A 21,427-nucleotide genomic window follows, 5' to 3' on the forward strand; every position below is an offset into this window, starting at 1 on the left:
TTGATATATAAAAGGTTAAGAAGGGACTAACAAAGTGACTGGCACACAGTAAGTGCTTAGTAAATACTTTTTTTTTAATGTAAGATATATCACTATGTTGATAATATTTGGGTAAGAGTGTTTCAACTAATTATGATTCTACCGACTTATATTATCATTAAACCCATACCATTCCATCTTGCTCTCAAAGATGTCATGAGAATTTTTGTCGTTTTATTCAACTCAGGTACTCTACTACACATTCTTTTGGTCTACCAGTTAGTGACCATGTGTACTAGGAAAACAGGGCCGAGCTGGCAAGGCTTGTTCTGCCTGCCTTACTGAGCCCTAGCTGAACTTTGCTCATCTTTTCTTTGACCCCCCTCCCCCCAAAACTTCAAATGATCAGATTGGTGATTCACTCTAAAATATTTCAGGTCATTAGTGTTAAACCCACCAGCTTGCAATGCATATTTTTTTGAAAATTAAAACATTTTCTGTCCCCAGACATCTATCATAGCTGCCTTCCAACAGGATTCTGTTGCCAAGTTTCCTGAAGTCCCTGGAATGCAGTTTAGTTTATCTAGTTCCTGGGAGCAGGTACCTTCAGTTTCCTTTCCTGACTTGGTCTTCATTTTACCTTTACCAAACTTGCTTAAGGAGATAAACACCTCCTGGCATTTATTCAAAATGCAGATGTTCATATTCCCTCCCTATGAGATTCCAACTCATTGTTCTGGGTCAGGGCCCCTCCCCCAGGGGATTGTTACAATACACAAGTTTAAGAAATACCATTTTATACTATACTTGTTCAACTATAGTTTGGTGATTTTTTTTTTTGTCACCCACTAATATTCCACTATCAACTTAAATCCATGAATTTTCCTAACCTTCATTGCTCTCCTTGCTCTGAACATAACTAAAAAGGCCTTTTGGGCTTTTTAATGCTTTTTGCAGTACTCATTCAGGACTCCTCAGGGGGCCTTTCAGCTCTGTGGCATTTATCCGGTGTAAGTCTGGTCTTATTAGAAAGCACTCTGCAGCTTATCGCTCTCTTTAATTATCCCCAGCTCTCTGTCTCTCATCAGAATTTATGCAGGTGTCAAGTCAGAATTTATTCTGAAAACTGACCAGGCTAATTTTTGGCTAGCACCTTCAGTTTTTTCCAAGTCCTAGAAATATATCAAGTTTTTTGTCATACCTTCAGGAAACAACTCAGGCCCTTATTCAACTACAACAGCATTCTTCTCCCTGTCATAAGCATGTGGTAGCAGGTTCACATTATCACAAGCTTCCTGGCAACTTCATCTCCACAAATTTGAATTGGATAAGAAAGGTCTCTCCTTGGTAACTTTGTATGTTCTTATTCTGTGGGTAATTGTGCCATTGACAGCAGGTAATGATAACAGGGTCTTTTGTTTTTTTCTAGGTGGTAAACCATATGATTTCTTCTGACTCTATTTCATCTTCTGCCAGTAGTTTCTGGAGCTCGAGCTCTACCCTTTGCAACAAGCAAAGTGTACATATGTTAAACAAGGGTGTGCAAGCAGGTAAATTACTTGAATTTAAACATTTCTTTCCATCAAAATATAAGTAGCTCTTAAACATGATAAGATACTCAGCATGATACTAAATGAAGACTAACACTATACTCAAATGTCATTATTCACTCATCAGTTGGCAAAAATCTAAACTTGATAGCAAGTGTGTGGGCAAGAGTGTCAGGAAATAGGTACTCTCATTACATTATAGTAGGAAAATAAGTTGGAAGTACAACCCCAATGACAGGCAATTTGGCAGTTTCTATTAAAATTACTTTTACTTTTGGAATTTAGCCTATAGAATACTGTGCATATGTGTAAAATGACAAGTATGTAGAATGGACCACAGTTAATCAAAATATTCTTTATTATAGCAGAAAATAAAATTCAATTTAGATGTCCATCAAGCCAAATAGTTAAATATATTACTGTACATCTGTATAATGAAATTCTACTTAGGATGACAAAGGTCTCTCTCTACCAATATGGCAAGATCTCCAAGACATGTAAATAGAAAGAAAAGGCAAAGTACAGAACAGTATATAGCATGCTACTACATGTATTTAAAAAATAAAGAGAACTACTTGAATGTGCAGAGAAAATTTCTCTGGAATCATGGGGTTATAAACTGAGTGAGTGGAGAACAGCAGTGGGAAAGAGACTTTTCATTTTATGCCTTTCTATATCTTTTCATTGTATAAAATAAAAATAAACATCCGCCTTGATTTTTTTTTCCCCTTCAAATTTTATCTTTACATTGGTCAACCTCTTCCTTACCTGGGTGGATTAAAAGCATGTATTGCCCTGGCCGGTTTGGCTCAGCGGTTAGAGCATCCGCCTGCGGTCCGGAGAGACCCGGGTTCAGTTCCCGCTAAGGGCATGTACCTCGGTTGCAGTTTGTCCCCGGCCCTGGTTGGTCGTGTGGCTGGCAGCCACTCGATGTGTCCCTTTCACATCGATGTTTCCCTCTCTCTCTCTTCCTCTCTCTCCCTCCCACTCTATCTGTGCAAAAAATGGAAAAATGTCCTCGGGTGAGGATTAAAAAAAAACAAAAGCATGTATTGTCTTTCTCACTTGGGATCAGAACTAATATCCTTTACCCGCTGAATCTATGTTAGTAGTTCTTTGCATCTAATATCTAAATTGACTTAGAGATAAAAACCCTCTTTTTCACCCCTCTCCCTTCTCTCTCTTTTCTCCCTTGTCCCCCACAATTCCCCTCTCTCTCCTTCTCCTCTTCTCTCTCCCTCCCTCCCTCCCTACATCCCTGTCCCTCAACCACGTTTCCTCCCTTCTCTCTCCACCACATACCCCCAGCCCACCCAGCAAAGGCCATAGCCTGTGTTTTAGAAGCCTTAAAAGCTTTTTATTTACTGATTTAAATGTACCACCTGCCAACTAAATCTCCAGGCTGCTCCTAGAGACATCTATGATCTTTTCCCTCAGGTAACTTGGAGATTGTGAATGGTGTCAAAAAACACACTCGAGATGTTGGGGTGATTTTCCCAACTCCAAGTTCTAGTGAGGCTAGAGTGGAAGAGGACAGTGATGTGACTTCTTGGTCAGAAGAAAAAGTAGAAGAAAAAAGACGCCTTACCAGTTATCTTGGGGACAAAAAATTAAGGAAGAACAAGCAGAGTTGCTATGAAGGTCAGTTTCTAATTCCGGTTTTGTAGCAGAAAAATTAGTGAATTTTAAATCTCTTGCAATGCTTAAATTCTTTTTTCTAAATGACTCTATGGACCCCATCTCCACCCCCAGCACCATTGTGGCAAGAAAAACAAACTTTAAAAATATCTAGGATTACAATTGCAGAGTCACCTTTGCAGTTGAGCAGACTCCTGGGCATCAGTGATGGCCTCTCACAGCTGAGTATGTTGAGAGCCTATATTATGCATGTCTCTGATGAAAAAAATGAAAAATCCTTTTTATTAAAAATATTTCCTGCCCTGGCCGGTTTGGCTCAGCGGTTGGAGCGTCGGCCTGCGGTACAAAGAGACCCGGGTTCGGTTCCCGCTAAGGGCACGTACCTCGGTTGCAGTTTGTCCCCGGCCCTGTTGGTCGTGCGGGTGGCAGCCACTCGATGTGTCCCTTCACATCGATGTTTCTCTCTCTCTCTCTTCCTCTCTCTCCCTCCCGCTGTATCTGAACAAAAAATGGAAAAATGTCCTCGGGTGAGGATAAAAAAAAAATATTTCCTATATTAGTTTCATGGTTTGTTCCTGTGGAACATGTGAAGTCTGATCCGAAGAAGGAAAACCTGCTCAAGCATCGTGGACCTGGTGTCTCCTGGTTTGCACCAGTAACCAACACCAAACCCTGGAGGGAACCACTACGGGAACAGAACTGGCAGGGTCAGCACATGGGCAGCCACGGGTCACTAGCAGGCCCAGGCAGAAGTCCACTGAAACCATTGGTGAAAGCAACCTTACAGGTACAATGGCATTGAGTTCATTTCAGCCCTATGTTTGGGGGAGGCGGGGTGAGATACAAGAGTTAAATCTGTAACTTGGCCTTTAGAAGTACAGTCCTGTGGCCCTCATTTCTAGCTCCTCCTCGTTTACTGTTCTCACTCTCATTGTTAATCAAAGGTTGCCTTACTCTATTAACCTTTTTTTTTAAATCCTTACTTAAGGATATTTTTACATTTATCTTCAGTCAGAGTGGGAGGGAGAGAAACATCGATGTGAAAAAGACACATCAACTGGTTGCCACCTGCACGACCCCAACCAGGGCCATGGACAAATTGCAACCGAGGTAAGTGCCCTTGGCTGGAATCGAACCCAGGACTTTTTGGTTTACAGGCCAACGCTCTAACTGCTGAGCCAAACCAGCCAGGGCTCTGTTAACCATTTTAAATCATGCATCACCCTCGGTAGCTGGGGACAAGGCAGTAGAAGGGAGGATGTTGTGACACTATTCATTGGGTTTGTACACACCTGCATGTGCTTGGGAGGCCTCATGTTTGCATCAATCAGCCTAATATGTGTTTTTCCATAACACGTATTCCTGTTTAACACAGGATTTAAAAGACTCCAGGTCTCTTTATATGTCCCTTGGGAGCTTAAGGAAATATTATTTAATGATGTACAGGATGGAGCAAAAATAGGTATACAGCCCCAGCCAGTGTGGTTCAGTGGTCAGAGCATCGGCCCTCGCGCTGAAGGGTCACAATTTCAATTTCCAGTCAAGGGCATGTACCTGGTTTGTAAGTTTGATCCGCAGCCCTGGTCGGGGCATTTTGAGGAGGGAACAAATCAGTGTGTGTCTCTCACATCACTGTTTCTAGCTCTCTCTTCCTCCCTCCCTCCTTCCCTTTCACTCACGCTAAAAATCAATGGAAAAAATATCCTCAGGTGAGGATTCACACACACACACACACACACACACAAACACACATGAAGTAGGTTTACAGTTGTGAGTATGCGAAACAGTTTATTCTTGTATTGTTATTTATTAATTATTGTATTATTTTCCATTGGAACAACCGTAAGCCTACTTTTGCCCCACCCTGTATTTGTTTGAAGGGAAATTTAAGGTAGCACAATGTGCCAAGCTCTGACCTCTTTGAGAGAGTTGTAATTGCCAGAGTCTTACTTCTTGGCTTATTCTAAAGGCATTTCTTTGATCCCCCTGATTTCCCTCTTTAGCTCTTCCTCATAGGGAGTTGTTTGATTATTCTTCAACTTGAGATACTTTCTAGAGAATAGGAAATATCTTTAGAAACAGGCTCTTTAAATCTGTTGGTCAGGCCCTGGCCGGTTTCTCTCAGTGGTTACAGCGTTGGCCCGCAGACCAGAGAGACCCGGGTTGGTTCCCGCTTAAGGGCACATACCTCGGTTGCAGTTTGTCCTGGTCCCAGTTGGGGTTGTGTGGGTGGCAGCCACTCAATATGCCTCTCTCACATCAATGTTCTCTCTCTCTTTCTTCCTCCTTCTCTCCCTTTTGCTCTATCTGAAGATAAATGCAAAAATGTCCTTGGGTGAGGTTAAAAAATAATAATAATAAAATAAATCTGTTGGTCAGGTACTGTTTTCTAGGCCCTTGGAGAGCAGACTACATCATTAATGTGAGGATGGGGGCTTTTTCTCCTCCTCAGGAATCACTTCAGCTTCACAGACCTGACTTCATCTCCCGCTCTGGGGAGCGAATAAAACGCCTAAAGTTAATAGTCCAGGAGAGGAAGCTGCAGAATGTGTTACAGAGTGAGCGGGAGGCACTGTTCAACACTGTGAGAGAATGCCAGGGCCACCGGGACCCCATGTGCCCGCTCCCAAAGAGAGGTACACTATTCACTTTCCTGTTCCTGGGTAGAGAGGTCCAGGTCTACATTTTTTTGAAATATATTTTTATTAATATTTTAGAGAGAGGGGAAGGGAGAGAGTGGTAGAAACATCGATGTGAGAGATATCAATCAGCTGCCTCCTGCACACCCCACACTGGAGATTGAGCCTGCAACCTGGGTATGTGCCCTGACTGGGAATCGAACCAGGACCTCTCAGTTCATGGGCCAACACTCAATCCACTGAGCCACACTAGCCGGGCAAAGTCTACTTCTTGCTAGGGAGCACTGCTCAACACCAGGCCAGTTACTTGGAGACACAGTGACTTTTTGCTTGCTGAGACTTACATCTTAGGTAGCAGAACCTTCCCAGTTTAGCTCTTAGTACTTACATGATCCAAATAAGCCCAGTTACTCTTGTCCTGTCATTGCATCTTAAAAGTGAGAGTGTGCAGCTAGAATGGTGTTTTTATAAGTAAGCTCTGTGTCTGTGACCAAGTTAGTTCCAAAAGTAGTAGTATGTTTTTGTTAAAGATGGGGCTGATTCCAGGCTTGTCTACTTCATAGGGTGGCAATCATAATAATAGTTGTAGTAGTAATAGTAGTAGTGGGCCCTGGCCGGTTTGGCTCAGTGGTTAGAGTGTCAACCCGTGGACCAAAGGATTGAGCATTTGATTCCCGGTCAAGGGCACATATCTGGGTTGCAGGTTCCATCCCCTGACCCAGTTGGGGTTGTCCGGGAGGCAGCCAATTGATGTGTCTCTCTCACATCAATGTCTCTCTCTCTCTCTCTCTCTCTCTCTCTCTCTCCTCCCCCCTCCCTCCCTCCCTCCTTTCCACTCTATCAAAAATGCAATGGAAAAATATCCTCAGGTGAAGATATACCAAAAAAAAAAAATTGTGGTAGTGGTAGTAATAAAAATAATAATAATAGTTATGTAGTCCTTATGTTTTACCCAGATATTGTTCGCATTTAACGCCTACAACACCTCTTGAGGTAGGTACTATTAATATCCCTATTTTAGAGATGAGAAAACTAAGGCAAACAGAGATTAAGTACCTGCTAAGCTGGGATTTGAACCCAGGTGGGCTGGCTCCAGAGTCAGTGCTCTTCACAATTATGCTAAGTGTAAGATCAGTAAAATAATATATGAAAGCTGTGAAAACTATTAAGTACTACCTAACACTTTCATCACATTACCTATAAACTAGGCATTGTTTCAATTCACAGTCTAGTCTGTGCCACAGAGTGTTGTGTCTTTAGGAGACTTAGGCTGCTGTCACAGCCATCATAGTTTAACCTTGGCCTTGGCCTTGGCCATCGGTGACTACCTCGCACTGTCAGCTCATAGTAGGGCTACAACGTCCTAGCAGCTCTCTCACACAGCTCTTGCATATTATTCACTGAAAACTTCTTCTTTTACTTAGGTTTCCTGGCTGCCCAGAAGTACAAGCCTGTTGGAAAGAAAGAAATGATTCAGAGGTCTAAACGGTAAGGCCAGAAGAATAAGAATAACTAGAAAAGTACAAATCAAGCCAGCAAGTGGTCAAGAGCTCTGGCTTGCCCCCTGTGATAAAGGCATTCTGCTCAAGCTAAAACATTATAAGAAAATTAGTTGTGAAAGTAGTTTTTTACTTACGGCATTAACAAAAGAGAAGACAAATAGGTAGCAGATCATGGTATAAATGACTCATCTACAGAAGATACAAAGAATCCCCACTAATGTGTGTGTCCTAGTCAGGTTCATCTTTATTAGAAACCTAAATATAAATAAAGAATATTTTGATGTACATATTTATTCAGGGCCTTTCCCTTTATCTAAGCCATCTTATTTCTAGGAATTTGGTCAATACAGTGAGAAATAATGGAGTTCTCTCCAAGACTTCATTAAGTTAAGCTTTAAAAAAATCAGGTTTCAGAAGCATATGTACCCTGCTTTTTTATAGTCTTTAAAAAGAGGGATTTGTACTTCTATAGATGCAAATACTTTATATGCATAGATTATCTCTGGAAGGATACCCAAAAAACTTATAATAGTGGTTGCCTTTGGGGAAAAGTGTGGAGTACAGAGGTAGGAGAGAAACTAATTTTTTGTCTTTTTATACTTTTTGAATGTTGTGCCATTGCATGCGTTAGCTATTCATTAATTAGAGATCTGTATATATTGATCATATGAATGCCATGGCATAACTAAGTACAGAGTTACCTTTTGGGGTTCATCAGCTACCTCTTAAATAAGAACAGTTTTATAGTCAGCATAATGCTTGAAAACAGTTTATCTTAGGTGATTAAAGCATTCATCTCTAATTTTGTTTTTATTCTCCATTTAGTAAACCCTTTCCTGATAGGTAATTCAAAGGGATGCTTTAATCAAGCATTCTTGAAATGTGGTTGTGGACCTCTGGAAGTTGCTGAGGCCCTTTCAGGGGATTTGCCAGGTCAAAATGAATCTCAAAATAGTAGTAAGATGTTACGTGCCTTTTTCACTGTGTTGACATTTGCACTGATGATGCAAAAGTAATGGGAGAGGAATAAAACTGCTGGTGCCTTACACTATTTGAGACTGGCACCAAACTGTGCTGGTCTAGAAGGCCCTGTATTTACAGCCATATACTAGCAGTGGAAGGGCAGTACACGCAGAGTACTTGCTGCATACAAGATCGATGACTGGTTCCAGGAAGAGCACTTACCCCAAGGTTTGTAGAGCGAGCTGAAGTAGTTGCCTTTCTCATAGAACACAGCTTTTACTTGAATGAGTGACAGATAAACTGATTATTCCAACTTGGGTGCATGACAGACTTTTTCCTGAAAATGAAGAAGTGAGTCTGTCACTTCAAAGAAAACAGCTGATAGTATTTACTGCCAAAGAGAAAATTTGAGCTTTCAAGCAAAGAATAGAATTCTAGAAAATTTGGTCCACCACTATAAGCTGACTATCTCCTAGTACTAAAACTTTTCTGATGATATCAACAGTGACTAACAAATAAGATGTTATTATTTAAGTAAATATGTCAGCATTTGGAAGCTCTGCATAAGTCACTGGACCAGGATTTTTCCAATGGCTGTTGCATTGTGTTACAAAATCAGGCACGGATAGACAATACATTCAAAGTGCAAGATAGACTGATATCCTCTGTTCATGTAAGAGTACAAAAGTTTATTAATATGGTTTCAAATTCCACATTGCAACTAAATTTTAAGAAACTACCACTTGTCAAGTTTTGGTGTAGTATCAAGAAAATCAACAATTATCTGAAAAGTGTTAAAATACTCCTTTCTTGTCTAACTACACATGTGTGTAAACTGGATTTTTAAAAAATGTGTCCTTTAACCAGAACAATATATAACAACAGACTTAATACAGAAGCAGATGTAAGAATCGAGCTGTCTTTTATTAAACCAGACATTAAAAGAGATGTGTAAAATATATAAAATAGTATCACTCTTATTAAATATTTTAGTTTTAGAAAACATTTATTAGTTTTAGCATGTAACAAGCTAATTATTTTTATTTTTAAATGAATTAAGAAATAAGTACTTTTAAAACATTTAGTTTTAATTTCCAATATAGTAAATATCAATAGATAAAATCCACATTGACCAAAATTGGCCTCAAGTTTTAAGAGTATAAAGGGGTCCTTCCTTAGTCCCCCAAATTTGAAAACCATCGCTTATTCTGTCACAGAATTTAATTAGGGGAAATTACACAGTGGTCGTTGTGTGGCAGCTAATTACACTCTCACCTCTTGCCTATGGGAAGAGATGCTAGTGCTTCAAAACATAAAAGTTGTAGAAGTGGATTGAGTATCCATCTCTGGGAAGAGACTCAGATTTTAAGCTGATAACATTTTCATTAGAGTGCTTCCATTCAGTTTTATTTCTGGTATGGCCCCTTTTCAAGGAAGCCATCTACTTCCTTCTGAGAATCATAGAATTGGATGTGATCTTAAAAACCATCTAGTCACCCTTAATTGTTAACAAACTACAACCAAGAGAGAAGTAGCCCAGCAAGTCAGTGCCAGAGTAGGGAGGAGAGCCCAGCATTGGGCTCCCCATCCAGTCCTCCTTCAGTTGTATCACATGGAAGATTTGGATCTCTGGATCTCTGTTACCTGTCATCTTCTCTCATCACCTACCTCTATCAAAGATATGAAAGGTTTCTAGTGAGAAGAAACGGTTTGGAGAAGAGAGAACTTGACTCATTTCTTCTAAGAGGTCCTTTAAGTGAAGTCATTTCACTAACTTAATGTATATAAAAGTTATTGATGTATGTGCCAGATCCTGGACCAGAGATGAAAGAGAACTGACTCCAAACCATGAGCAGATGGACAGACACTTCCAATAATGTGTAGTGTCTTTGTCTGCAATAGTATGCAATAATTGCTATCAAGGAGTCATTTACAAAATGTAATTTCTTGCTACTCTCATTAGTCTGCCTCCCAGCTTTCCAGCCGTAGACTACAACCTTTCCTGGTCCAAGAAGATTTTCCCTTCATACCACATGTTCTTCTTGGGATAACTCTTCTTTTCCAATGGCCTTTGTGATCCCTTCTGTAATAGTGACCTTTTTTTTTCAGCTTTACTGATATCGAATTGACCTAAAACATTGTGTTAAGTTAAGGTATATAATGTGATGTTTTGACACACACATATATTTAAAATGTTTACCACAATAAGGTTAGTTAACATCCTTCACTTCACGTAATTGCCGTCTTGTTGTCATTATGCTGAGAACATGAAAGCTCTACTCTCATAACAACTTTCAAGTATACGATACACTATTGTTAACTATAGCCACTTTGCTGTATATTAGATCCTGGGAACTTTTTCATCTTATAATGGTAAGTTTGTACCCTTTGATTAACATATCCCCATTGCCCCATCCCTCAGCCCCTGGCAACCATCATTCTTTTCTCTGTTTCTGGGTCTGTTGTTTCTAGATTCCACATATAAGTGAGATCACATTTTGTCTTTCTCTGACTTATTTCACTTAGCATATTGCTCTCAAGGTCCATCCATATTGTTGCAAATGGGAGGATTTCCTTTTTTGTGTTGCTGAATAATATTTCATTATATATATACATATATGTGTGTGTGTGTGTATATTATTTATATATATTATTTATATATATATATAAATTTTTTTTTAATCCTCACCCAAGGATATTTTTTCCCCATTTATCTTCAGCCTTAGTGAGAGGAAGGGAGGGAGAGAGAGAGATTGGTATAAGAGACACATCAATTGGTTGCCTCCTGCACAACCCGACCAGGGCCAGGGACCTAGTTGCAACTGAGGTACATGCCCTTGACCAGAATTGAACCCGTGACTCTTCAGTCTTCAGCCTGACACTCTAAACTGCTGAGCCAAACTGGCCAGGGCTCCATATATTTTTATAAATATATCCGTGTGTTTGTGTGTGTGTCACATTTTTTTAAAATATATTTTTATTGATTTCAGGGAGAGGGAGAGAGAGATAGAAACATCAATGGTTCAGCTGCCTCCTGCACACCCCCTACTGGGGATTAAGTCAACAAAGTGGGCATGTGCCCTGACAAGGAATCAAACTAGTGACCTCTTTTTTTTAATTTTTTTTTTCTTTATTGATTTTAGAGGGAGAGGAAGAGAGAGATGGAAACACTGATGAGAGAGAACATCGATTGGCTGCCTCCTGCATGCCCCCCACTGGGGATCAGGCCCACAACCTGGGCATGTGTCCTGACTGGGAATCGAACCGGGGACCTCTTGGTGCATGGGTCGATGCTCAACCACTGAGCCACACCAGCCAGGCCTGAAACATCCTTTTTATGCTTTGTAATAATTCCGTTATATTCCATAATCTGTTTACCTGTTTTTTATTGGAGCTTTAGATGATTTCCAATTATAGTATATGTATCAAATGCATGTTTGATCATGTTCCTTCCTACTTAAAATCAGGACACCCAATTCCTGGTGGGACAGAGCCCAAGTTTTCACATTGGTCTGAGACCCTCCACACCCCACCTCACCTTCACTCATCTGCTTCCTACCTGCGCCCCTGCATTCCTCTCTGTGGAGCTTTGACTTACCAATGCTCCCTTCTCCTGCCTTCCCTGACCTACTTTACTCAGAATAAGTTTCTTCTTTTCCTGTAATATTGTGTAGCCTTTTGGAGAAATGACCATTATTGTCCTTTTCTTCCCAATATTTCCCTTGTGTTTAAAAATATAATAGTACTATATGTTCATTATCTCATCTTGAAAATATACATTTTGGCATATAGGGTGAAAAGCAGTGTATTTTTATCCTTTACCCTACTCCGTTCCCAGAAGTAACCACTATTAGCAGAGTTTTATTGTGTTTTTATTGCTCATAAACACCTCAGGCCAGAGTTCTTTGCGTCCACGTGTCTAACAGGAAGTGGGCACACAATGGACCTACAGCCTGTCTGAGGGACTGGACGTCCTGAGAGCGTAGAGCTTAGAGAGAGGGGTGAGAAGACACCACGTGCCTCTGTGGTCTGGTAACCTCGCTGCTTTCTGTTTTTCCACTGATGTCGTTTCTAAGGATTTATGAGCAGCTTCCAGAAGTACAGAAAAAGAGAGAAGAGGAAAAGAGGAGATTGGAATATAAGACATATCGGTTACGAGCCCAGCTGTATAAAAAGGTCAGTCATTATCGGAGTGGGATTGATCAGGTTTATCAGAAGGAAGAGAAACTGAGAGGAATACTTCTGACCTGTCTGAATTAACTACATTTGGGGAGTGAACTTAAGCTCTTGATGCATTTTACCACTGCTGAAATTTAGAAGATAAAGGCACCTATGACTAGATTTCAAATCTTTAAAAAAAGTACATCTAAAAAAGGCACCTTCCAGGCATACATTTGGAATGAAACCAAATTCATTCTTAGGGGTCAGTTTAGATGTATGTTATGGTAGAAATGTTCAAATCTAGTAAAATTGTTGAGTTTTTATTCCAAAGTTCCAGATGGTGGTTTTATACCTCAAGAACTTTTAAAATAAACTGGAGTTGTCAGCTTGGGGAGCCAGAGTTGCAAAGCCAGCACCATTTTCTACCCATAGCTCCAGTGTGATCAGTGGTGCTGCAGGTTGCAGAACCTCACAGGCCAGGGGACTCGCTAACAATTCATTCTTGAGAAACGAAATGGGCTATACCATGCCTGAAGGTCCACAGCCTTCACTGTCTTGGTTTCCTTCACAACCCGATGAGGACTCTGCAAGTCAGAAACTAAAAGACGAGTTCACAACAGACCCACGTGGGATTGGGAACCTGCTTCTGGAACACACCCCAGAGCTCGGGCTGGGCCACTCAAGTGGGTGGCCTCCTCCAGGCCTCTCACTGTGCTTGTGTGTTTGTCAACTGGTGGGTGGATTAGTCTATCACAGTGGGTCGCGGCCCATCTGGGGGTCGAACGACCCTTTCACAGGGGCCGCCTAAGACATAACAGTAGCAAACGAAAGTTATGAAGTAGCAACGAAAATAATTTTATGGTTGGGGGTCGCCACAACATGAGGAACTGTATTAAAGGGTTGCGGCATTAGGAAGGTTGAGAACCACTGGTCTATCAGGATTATAGGGTACCTGTAGCCATACAGAAATAATAGATATTAATATAGATCGTCTTTCCTAAACACAGGAAGTAATTTTTATGTAATTACCATAGTTTCTGGAGCTGGGGAGGTAAACTGGATTTGGGTAGGTCTCTTCAGTGACATGAGGTGAGGAGTGCCTGCCTGCCTCTGGTCGCAGGAGTTGCTAACTTCTGTCCTGCCTGTCTTTTCCTCCACAGAAAGTGACCAATCAACTCTTGGGGAGAAAAGTTCCCTGGGATTGACTTAAGATTATTTTCTTCAGAGCCTTGGAATTTTATTTTATCGACCTGAAGAAGCACAATCCTTCCTTTTTTGAGCCTGGTTTAATAAACTCTGTGTGTAATGTAGAAGTAGTAACTCTCTGAAGAGCCCGGGGCAGAGTGGTAGGTAACGTTAGCAATGGTTTGGGAGCAGTACTTTCTCCACAGTAGCCTTGCCCCCAGGGATGTTTGTTATCACAATTTTATCTCTTCATTCTAGCCCGAGTTAGTAGTTCCTTTTTCTGTGTGTTTTTATACTTTTAGAAAATAAATAACTTCTTTATATATATATTTTTTTTATTGACTCATCATAAAACAAGGCACAGGAGGTCATTTCTTCCCCATCTGGAACTGTGCATGGGGGCTATGCAAAGTCTCCCCTGAAGTGCGTGGAGAGCCTCATTCTAAAAGAATCGGTCAGCCCTGGCCGGTGTTGCCCAGTGGTTGGAGCACGGGCCTGTGGACCAGAGAGTCCCAGGTTCAGTTCCCGCTAAGGGCATGTACCTCGGTTGCAGTTTGTCCCTAGCCCTGGTTGGGGTTGTGTGGGTGGTGGCCAGTCAGTGTGTGTTTCTTACATCGATGTTTCTCTCTCCTCCTCCTTCTCTCCCTCCCACGCTATCTGAAGATAAATGCAAAAATGTCCTCGGCTGAGGATTAATTAATTAATTAATTAATCGGTCAAGGGAAATGGGCTGTGAGGGTGAAACGCGGCCTTTCTTTAGAAACACAGCAGGACATGGCAAGAGAGGGTGTCTGGTTAGGGTACCCACCAGGCATACCCAGAGACTCCCAGCAGACAGGCATCTCGGGTCTAGAACTCCCCTTAGTTTCATCCCAATGGCCCCAGGGCTGACTTTGTAGGCCAGGAAGAAAGGACACTAGCCTTTGGTGAATTTCCTCTACCCGCCTTCTTACTTGCAGGATTGAAGCCTCAGACCACTTATCATCTGACACAAAACCAGTGTTTATAATCTGGAAAACCACATCTGAAAAGCAGGAGTTAATACATGTATAATGTGTATAAGCACTTAATCTTATAAACTGGAATTAAAACTAAGACCCAAAATAGAACCAGGGAAGGTGCTAAGCAGCCTTATTCTAAGTTCAGCGAAGCTCCAGCAGGGCCATAGGGGCCAGTTGCCTCCCCAAAAGGCTTCCTGAGACGCTGTGTCAGAGAGCTGACCCTGCCACCAGGCACTGCTCACAGCTTTCAAATGGTGCCAGCTAGCCCTTCCTAACCCAGAAGGAGGCTGTGAAGAAGGCTTAGAGAAAAGCACAGTGATGTGTGAGAACTATGCCTAGCCCCTCCCTGTCTTGCTGGGCAGGTAATTAACCATTTTGGGCCAGTTTACCTGTAAAATGAGTGTTAATATGTCTATGCCCCCTTTTAGCTCTCAAATGCTGTGACTATACATGGGTTGTGGGAAGTTATTACTCAGAATACAGACAGAAAGTATAACTGTTTGGAATCCAGAGTCCGCAAGGAAACAGGCAGGATGAAGTCTTCTTGGGAATGCTGAGCACGATTCTCTACACCTGGGCTGTGTCATCCAGGCACCTTCCCAGAGCATTTAGGTTCAGGGTCTGGGAAGCCACAGGTGACAGCCAGCAGCTCAGTCCTCCTAGCCCCAGCCAGAAAACATCTTAGGAATGCTTCCACAGGGTGCTCTGGGGAAAATTCATTTAAACAAAATATATAGACCTGCTTTTACATTATAACAGCATTTTCCCAGGCACCTGCCCCATGCACAAAGTTAAGGTGCAAAATCAAAGCACAGCGTGGGGGATGGGTGCTGAGAGTTCTCACTATACATTTTTCCTTGGCTGAGTGCTGCTAACCTACACTGTTAGTTGTATTTTCACTGGCTGTGAACCCTTGCTTAAAGCCCTTTCCAGTTTCTCACTAAATACTCCTGAATTCTGGTGGGGTGGGGTGGGGGCTGGATAATAGCAAAACTAACTCTACTGGCCTCTAGGAGGCAGTCTTGGCTCCTCTCACAGCTTCCCCACTCCCACCCCCACACTCCCCAAGAGGAAGATCCTGGTCTAAGGAAACTCCACTTCCTCCAACGCTGGTTTGTTTTCCAAATCTGACTGGGCTACAGTTTAAGGGGATTACAGTCAGAAGGTGCATAGATGTGGGCTGTTCTTTTTTTTTTTTTTTTTTTATCCTCACCTGAGGACATTTTTCCATTTTTTTGTTCAGATAGAGTGGGAGAGAGAGAGAGGAAGAGAGAGAAACATTGACGTGAAAGGGACACATCAAGTGGTTGCCACCCGTACAACCAACCAGGGCCGGGGACAAACTGCAACCGAGGTACGTGCCCTTAGTGGGAACCGAACCCGGGTCTCTCTGGACCGCAGGCCAGTGCTCTAACCACTGAGCCAAACTGGCCAGGGCTGGGCTGTTCATTTTCTTGGTCTACAACTCTAGGCCTATCTGCTCCTCTCCTACCTGTCTTTCAGAGAACTGTAGTTGGCCCAAAAAACCCAGTAGCTAAAGCCAACCCTCCTTAGACGTTGGAGTAAATTCTCCCTTTCTTCTTTTCCTCCTTGCTCTTTTTCCTCTGACATGGGAACCATTACTCTGGTGAAATCTGAGCTCTGCTCTGGACTTAGAGAATAGAGCTCCTTCAGAGGTCCACCCAGGTTTCTAGACTTCTGCCTGGGATTTGGGTCCAGCACATACCCAAGGAGGCATGGTCAGATTCACATATTTCTAGGATTCCTGACCCATTCTCATCATAGTGTTCACCCAGCCTCACCGTTGCTCCTTACACAGACAGTATAACATCAGAATCTAAGTCCAGAACCTCAATTAACCATGGGGCAAATGGGGCTGGACAGAAAAACTGCCTCCTCTAACTTCATTTCACCACACAGGGTTCAACTGGGGAAAAGTGGGGTAACGTTCATATAGCTCCCACTTCGGCCCCTAACTTGGAGGCAGAGGGCTTGGGCCAGGGAGGAGACTGGGAAGCAGCTCTCTTCTACTCAGGAAACACACACCCGGTACCATCTTAATGAAAAATAGGCATCAATTCCAGACCCCTCAGAAAATAAGAAAGAAAACCCATTGTTTCCTGAATCTATCATTAGATAGTAAGCTCCATGAAAGCAAGAATCATAACTGCCTTGTTCACTTTCCTTTGTCAAGGCCTAGCACACTGTGGGCACCTGGCTAACTCAATGTGGATTTGCTGACTGGCACACAGTGTGATCAGTCCAGATTGGAGGCCAAAGGCTGTGGGAAAGAATTCAGGGAGATCTAATTGATGGGTTACATGGGGCACCTGAATGTCATAATATATAGAAACAGCTGATAGACTTTGGAGTTAAATAAGTGATAAATACATAGAAAGTTAAACAACTGATAAAAGATCATTAAAAGTTCCAAGGAAAAGAATACAAAAAAAAAAAAAAATCTGCAAGAGAGAATAAGTAGTCATGTTTTACTATGTAGCTTAGCTTAAACATAGAATACTGATGTTCCCCAGATGGTAACCTAACCACTTTGGGCAGCTAGGGAACAGGAAGGAAACATATGCCTGGTGGAGACATGCCATCCACCTCCTGGTGGCAAAACCGAATGATCAAGAAGGAGCCTCAGGAGCCCATTAGAGTTGGGAAGAAGTGCACGTGGGGGAAGTGTAAGGGCTGCTCCTTCACACTACAAATTCATAGACCTCTGACCCTTTCAAACAGGTAGGTATGGTCAGCCGGTGTCGCTTAGTGGATTGAGCATCGTCCCATGGACTGAGAGGACCCATTTGGATTCCCAGTGAGGGCACATGCCAGGGTTGTGGGCTCGATCCCCAGTAGGGGCCATGCAGGAGGCAGCCAATAGATGGATATCTCTCACACTGATGTTTCTGTCTCTCCCTTCCTCTCTAAAAAATCAATAAAAACATTTTTTAAATAAAGTAGGTAAGTTTGTATATAATTTTGATAAAGATAAATCCTTTAAAAAATTGAATGTGGCCCTGGCTGGTTTGGTTCAGTGGTTAGAGCATCAGCCTGCGGTCCAGAGAGACCTGGGTTTGGTTCCTGCTAAGGGCATGTACTTTGGTTGCAGTTTGTCCCTGGCCCTGGTTGGGGTCGTGTGGGTGGCAACCAGTCGAGGTGTCTCTCTCACATCGATGTTTCTCTCTCTCTCTCTTTCTCCTCCTCTCCCTCCCACTCTATCTAAAGATAAATGCAAAAATGCCCTCGGGTGAGGATAAAAATAAAATAAAAAATTGAATGTGAAAGGCAAAACATTAGAACAAACCTCAGAGGGAATGGGGCGGGGCAGGAGGGGATGGGAAGAGATAAACCAGAGAACTTGTATGCATAATCATCGGACACAGACAACAGCCTGGTGAAGGCAGTGGAGGGGGGTGGGAGAGGAGGGTGTCATTTGGGGGAAAAAAGGAGGAACGTCTATAATACCTTCACAATAAAGTGTTGTTTTTTTTATTTAAAAATGGTGATAGAATAATGAGATATAGACTGAGAAGGGGCATCGAGCAACCTTTTGGAGGGTGGGGTAGTTCTAAATGTGATGTTCATATGGTTGTATACCTCGGTAAAATTCATCAAGCTGTGAACTTAAAATACATGCATTCTAGACCTTTTTTTTTTTTTTATCCTCACCCGAGGACATTTTTGCATTTATCTTCAGATAGAGCAGGAGGGGGAGAGAGGGAGGGAGAGAGAGAGAGAAACATCAATGTGAGAGAGACACATCGCCTGGTTGCCACCTGCACGACCCCAACCGGTGCCAGGGACAAACTGCAACCAAGATACATGCCCTTAGCAGGAACTGAATCCAGGACTCCCTGGTCTGCGGACCTACGCTCAAACCACTGAGCCAAACCAGCCAGGGCTCATTTTTACACCTCTTGCCCGATGCATCTTACACTTCAATTTAGAAAATACTTTTAAAATGCAAAGAAAAACAAAAACCAAAACATTAGCAGTAAATATAGGAGAGTATCTCTAAGAATTCAAATAAAAAAGTCTTAAGGCACACAAAAAAGTACAAACCTTATGGTTTTAAAAAGGATAAATTCAACTGATAAACTATAAAAATTTTGTTTATCAAAGAACACCATAAGCACAGTAAAAATAGAAGGCACAAATGGGAGGAGATAATTGCAGCATATGTAACCGATAAAAAGGATTTATAGCCAAAATATATAAAGAAATGTGAGTCCATTTAAAAAAAAAAAAAAAAAGGTGCAATGTATAGGACTAAATAAAACATGAGTAGGCAATTTCACAGAACATCTGGCCTGTAAAAATATGATAAATTGCTCAACTTAGAAAAATACACGTTATTAGCAGAATAAAAATACCTTTTTTCACTCACTGGATTGGCAAATTTTTTTAAGTCTTACAGTTAGTGTTGCAAAGGATATGGATCAAATGAAATGTATGTGCCACTTGGAGTTTGCATTCACTCAGCAACCAACAGTTATAAGTATGCACTCTGGAAAAGGAGGCATACGCTTTGTCAGCCCAGGAAGATTCACAACAGAACTGGAAACAACCTAGCTGTCCTTTGACAAGAAAATGGACAAGTGAAAAGTGGTATATTTACACAATGGAACTAGACGGAAAAGAAAATTAATGAACGGCCATACACATCAACCTTGATGATTCTTAGAAACAGTGTTGAGTAGAAAAAAGCAAATTACAGAAGAAAATTATATGACACTGTCATTATAAAGTTGAAAAACAAGTCAAGGTCAGCATATGTCTTAGAGACATGTATGGACACATGGTTTTAAGAAGCTAGGAGGACAGAAAGATTTTAAAAAAACACCTCAAAATAGTGGTTACCTCTTGATGGGATTGGAAAGAGACATATTTATCAAAAATAGTGACACGTTTTTAGTTCTTTAGTTTGGTTCATGGGTATTCATTTTGTTATGCATTGTAATTTATGTAAGATTGTTTTATATGTATCAACTATTTTCTAAGCTACAGTAAGCATTTTGTTGAACACATAGTTAAAGTCTAGCTCTTACGAACAATGCTGCCATAAATATCAGGACCCAACTTGGTGTCTAAGTGCTCTTTGTAGGCCTAATCTATGGAGGGATTCCTTCCCTTATGCTCAAAATGAGAACTCAGGGAATCCCTTGACTATCCTGATCACCTTTACATGATTGTACATTCTACAGTGCTTGTTTTTTAATTTTATTGATCTTCAGAGAGAGAAACGTTTATCAGTTGCCTCCCACACACACCCCAACCTGAGATCGAACCCACCACTTGGGTATGTGCCCTGACTGGGAATTGAACCCGAAACCCTTTGGTGTACAGAATGACACCCAACCAACTGTGCTACACCAGCCAGGGCATACAATGCTCACTTTTTATTGCAAACCCACCCCACTCAATACGAAGAAGTGTCCAGTCCCAAGTAATAAAGAAAACTACCAATTTGATTTAGAGTTAAAATTTCTCTTCCCCAGCTGAGCCCCACTATGCATCATCTGGGGAGCTGACATGTCTTCTTCCCCAGCAGGTTGTGGAGGTTCCTGTCCCACCTCTGCATGTCTGTGTGGTCAGGTTGGGACCCACAGCACGGCTTCATGCTCTCTGGCCTGACAGTCCATTGTCTCAAGCTGACTCTCAAGTGTTCCATGGGCTCTTCTGAGGCCCTCACCTGAAATATTGGACCATACCTCCTGTGATGCAGGCAACAGGTTTTCCTGTGGCTGGTGCTCTCCCTCCTCCCCAAACCTGGTTTCTAGTAGTCACTCCTCGGATACTCAGTCTTGGGCAGGACTGAAAGTGGCTCCATGCTGGCCTCTGGCATGTGCGTGCATGTCCTAAATCTAGTGTTCAGAAAACACTCATGCACCCTCTCCCAGCAAACTCCTGAGTGCAGGCCAACCCCAAGGCCATAGCTGAGCAAGGCCCCATGCTCGCCCTTCAGATTTCTCCGGTGTGGGTCCACTGAGTCTCTCCACCTGCCGGGAATGCATATCAAGCTGTCCAAGTGGTGAAAGTCTGGAAATCATGCACCTGCATGGTAATTCCTTTCTGAACTGGCCCCTGCCCTACGGGAAATAAATTATCATAGATTAACCCAGTCTGGTGTATTTTTCTGTAGAGCCTGAGGAAAGGCAAAGGGGAAAGAGCATGGTCCATACTCCTAGCCATTCAAGGAGAAAGGTGGCACCTATGGACTGGATTTGAGTTTGGTATTCTGGGTAGTGTCCACAGTAGGTCTGCAAAATATAGCAAGTAAAATAAAGACTCCCAGTTAAATTTGAATTTTAGGTCAACAAATTGTTTATTAATTTGAGAGAGAGAGAGACATCGATTTGTTGTTCCACTTATTTATGCACTTATTGGTTGATTCTTGTATGTGCCCTGACCAAGGATTGAACCTGCAACCTCGGTGTATCAGGACAGTGCTCTAGCCAACTAAGCTACCTGGCCAGGGCTAGATCAACACATTTTTTTAGTGTAGTCTGTCCTGTGCTATATTTAAGACATTTGTACCAAATAATACTTATCGTTTATGTGAAATTCACATTTATTGAGGCACCCTGTATTTTATCTGGCAAGCCCAGTCCACAGGTATTAGAGGGAGCCTCTCAGTGGAAGCCGGCAGCAAGGGGCCCCTGCAGGGCTGACAGCAGGATGAAAGCTTTCCAACGGTGTGTGGGTTAGAGAAATGTCGCCTGTAAAAGGGAGAAGGATTTTTAATCTGTCTTCAGTCATACGGATTACTTCTTTGGAAAGTCAACTTTGAAGAGGATAGAAGATCT

The 21,427-nt window shown here is 42.0% G+C and overlaps 1 protein-coding gene across 1 annotated transcript in view; it reads left to right on the plus strand.

The window, feature by feature from the left end:
* The window catches only part of ALMS1 (ALMS1 centrosome and basal body associated protein), a 234,301-nt gene extending 220,495 nt beyond the window's left edge, over positions 1–13,806 (plus strand). The window contains exons 21-27 of the mRNA XM_036263247.1: positions 1,409–1,529; positions 2,967–3,170; positions 3,728–3,954; positions 5,620–5,803; positions 7,231–7,294; positions 12,348–12,447; positions 13,593–13,806. Of these exons, the coding sequence (XP_036119140.1) occupies positions 1,409–1,529; positions 2,967–3,170; positions 3,728–3,954; positions 5,620–5,803; positions 7,231–7,294; positions 12,348–12,447; positions 13,593–13,637 (945 nt within the window). The 3' untranslated portion in view covers positions 13,638–13,806. The remainder of the gene's footprint in view (positions 1–1,408; positions 1,530–2,966; positions 3,171–3,727; positions 3,955–5,619; positions 5,804–7,230; positions 7,295–12,347; positions 12,448–13,592) is intronic.
* Positions 13,807–21,427: the final 7,621 nt, after the last annotated feature.

The sequence above is a fragment of the Molossus molossus genome, unplaced genomic scaffold (assembly GCF_014108415.1).
Source record: "Molossus molossus isolate mMolMol1 unplaced genomic scaffold, mMolMol1.p scaffold_m16_p_15, whole genome shotgun sequence".
Taxonomy (NCBI): Eukaryota; Metazoa; Chordata; class Mammalia; order Chiroptera; family Molossidae; genus Molossus; species Molossus molossus.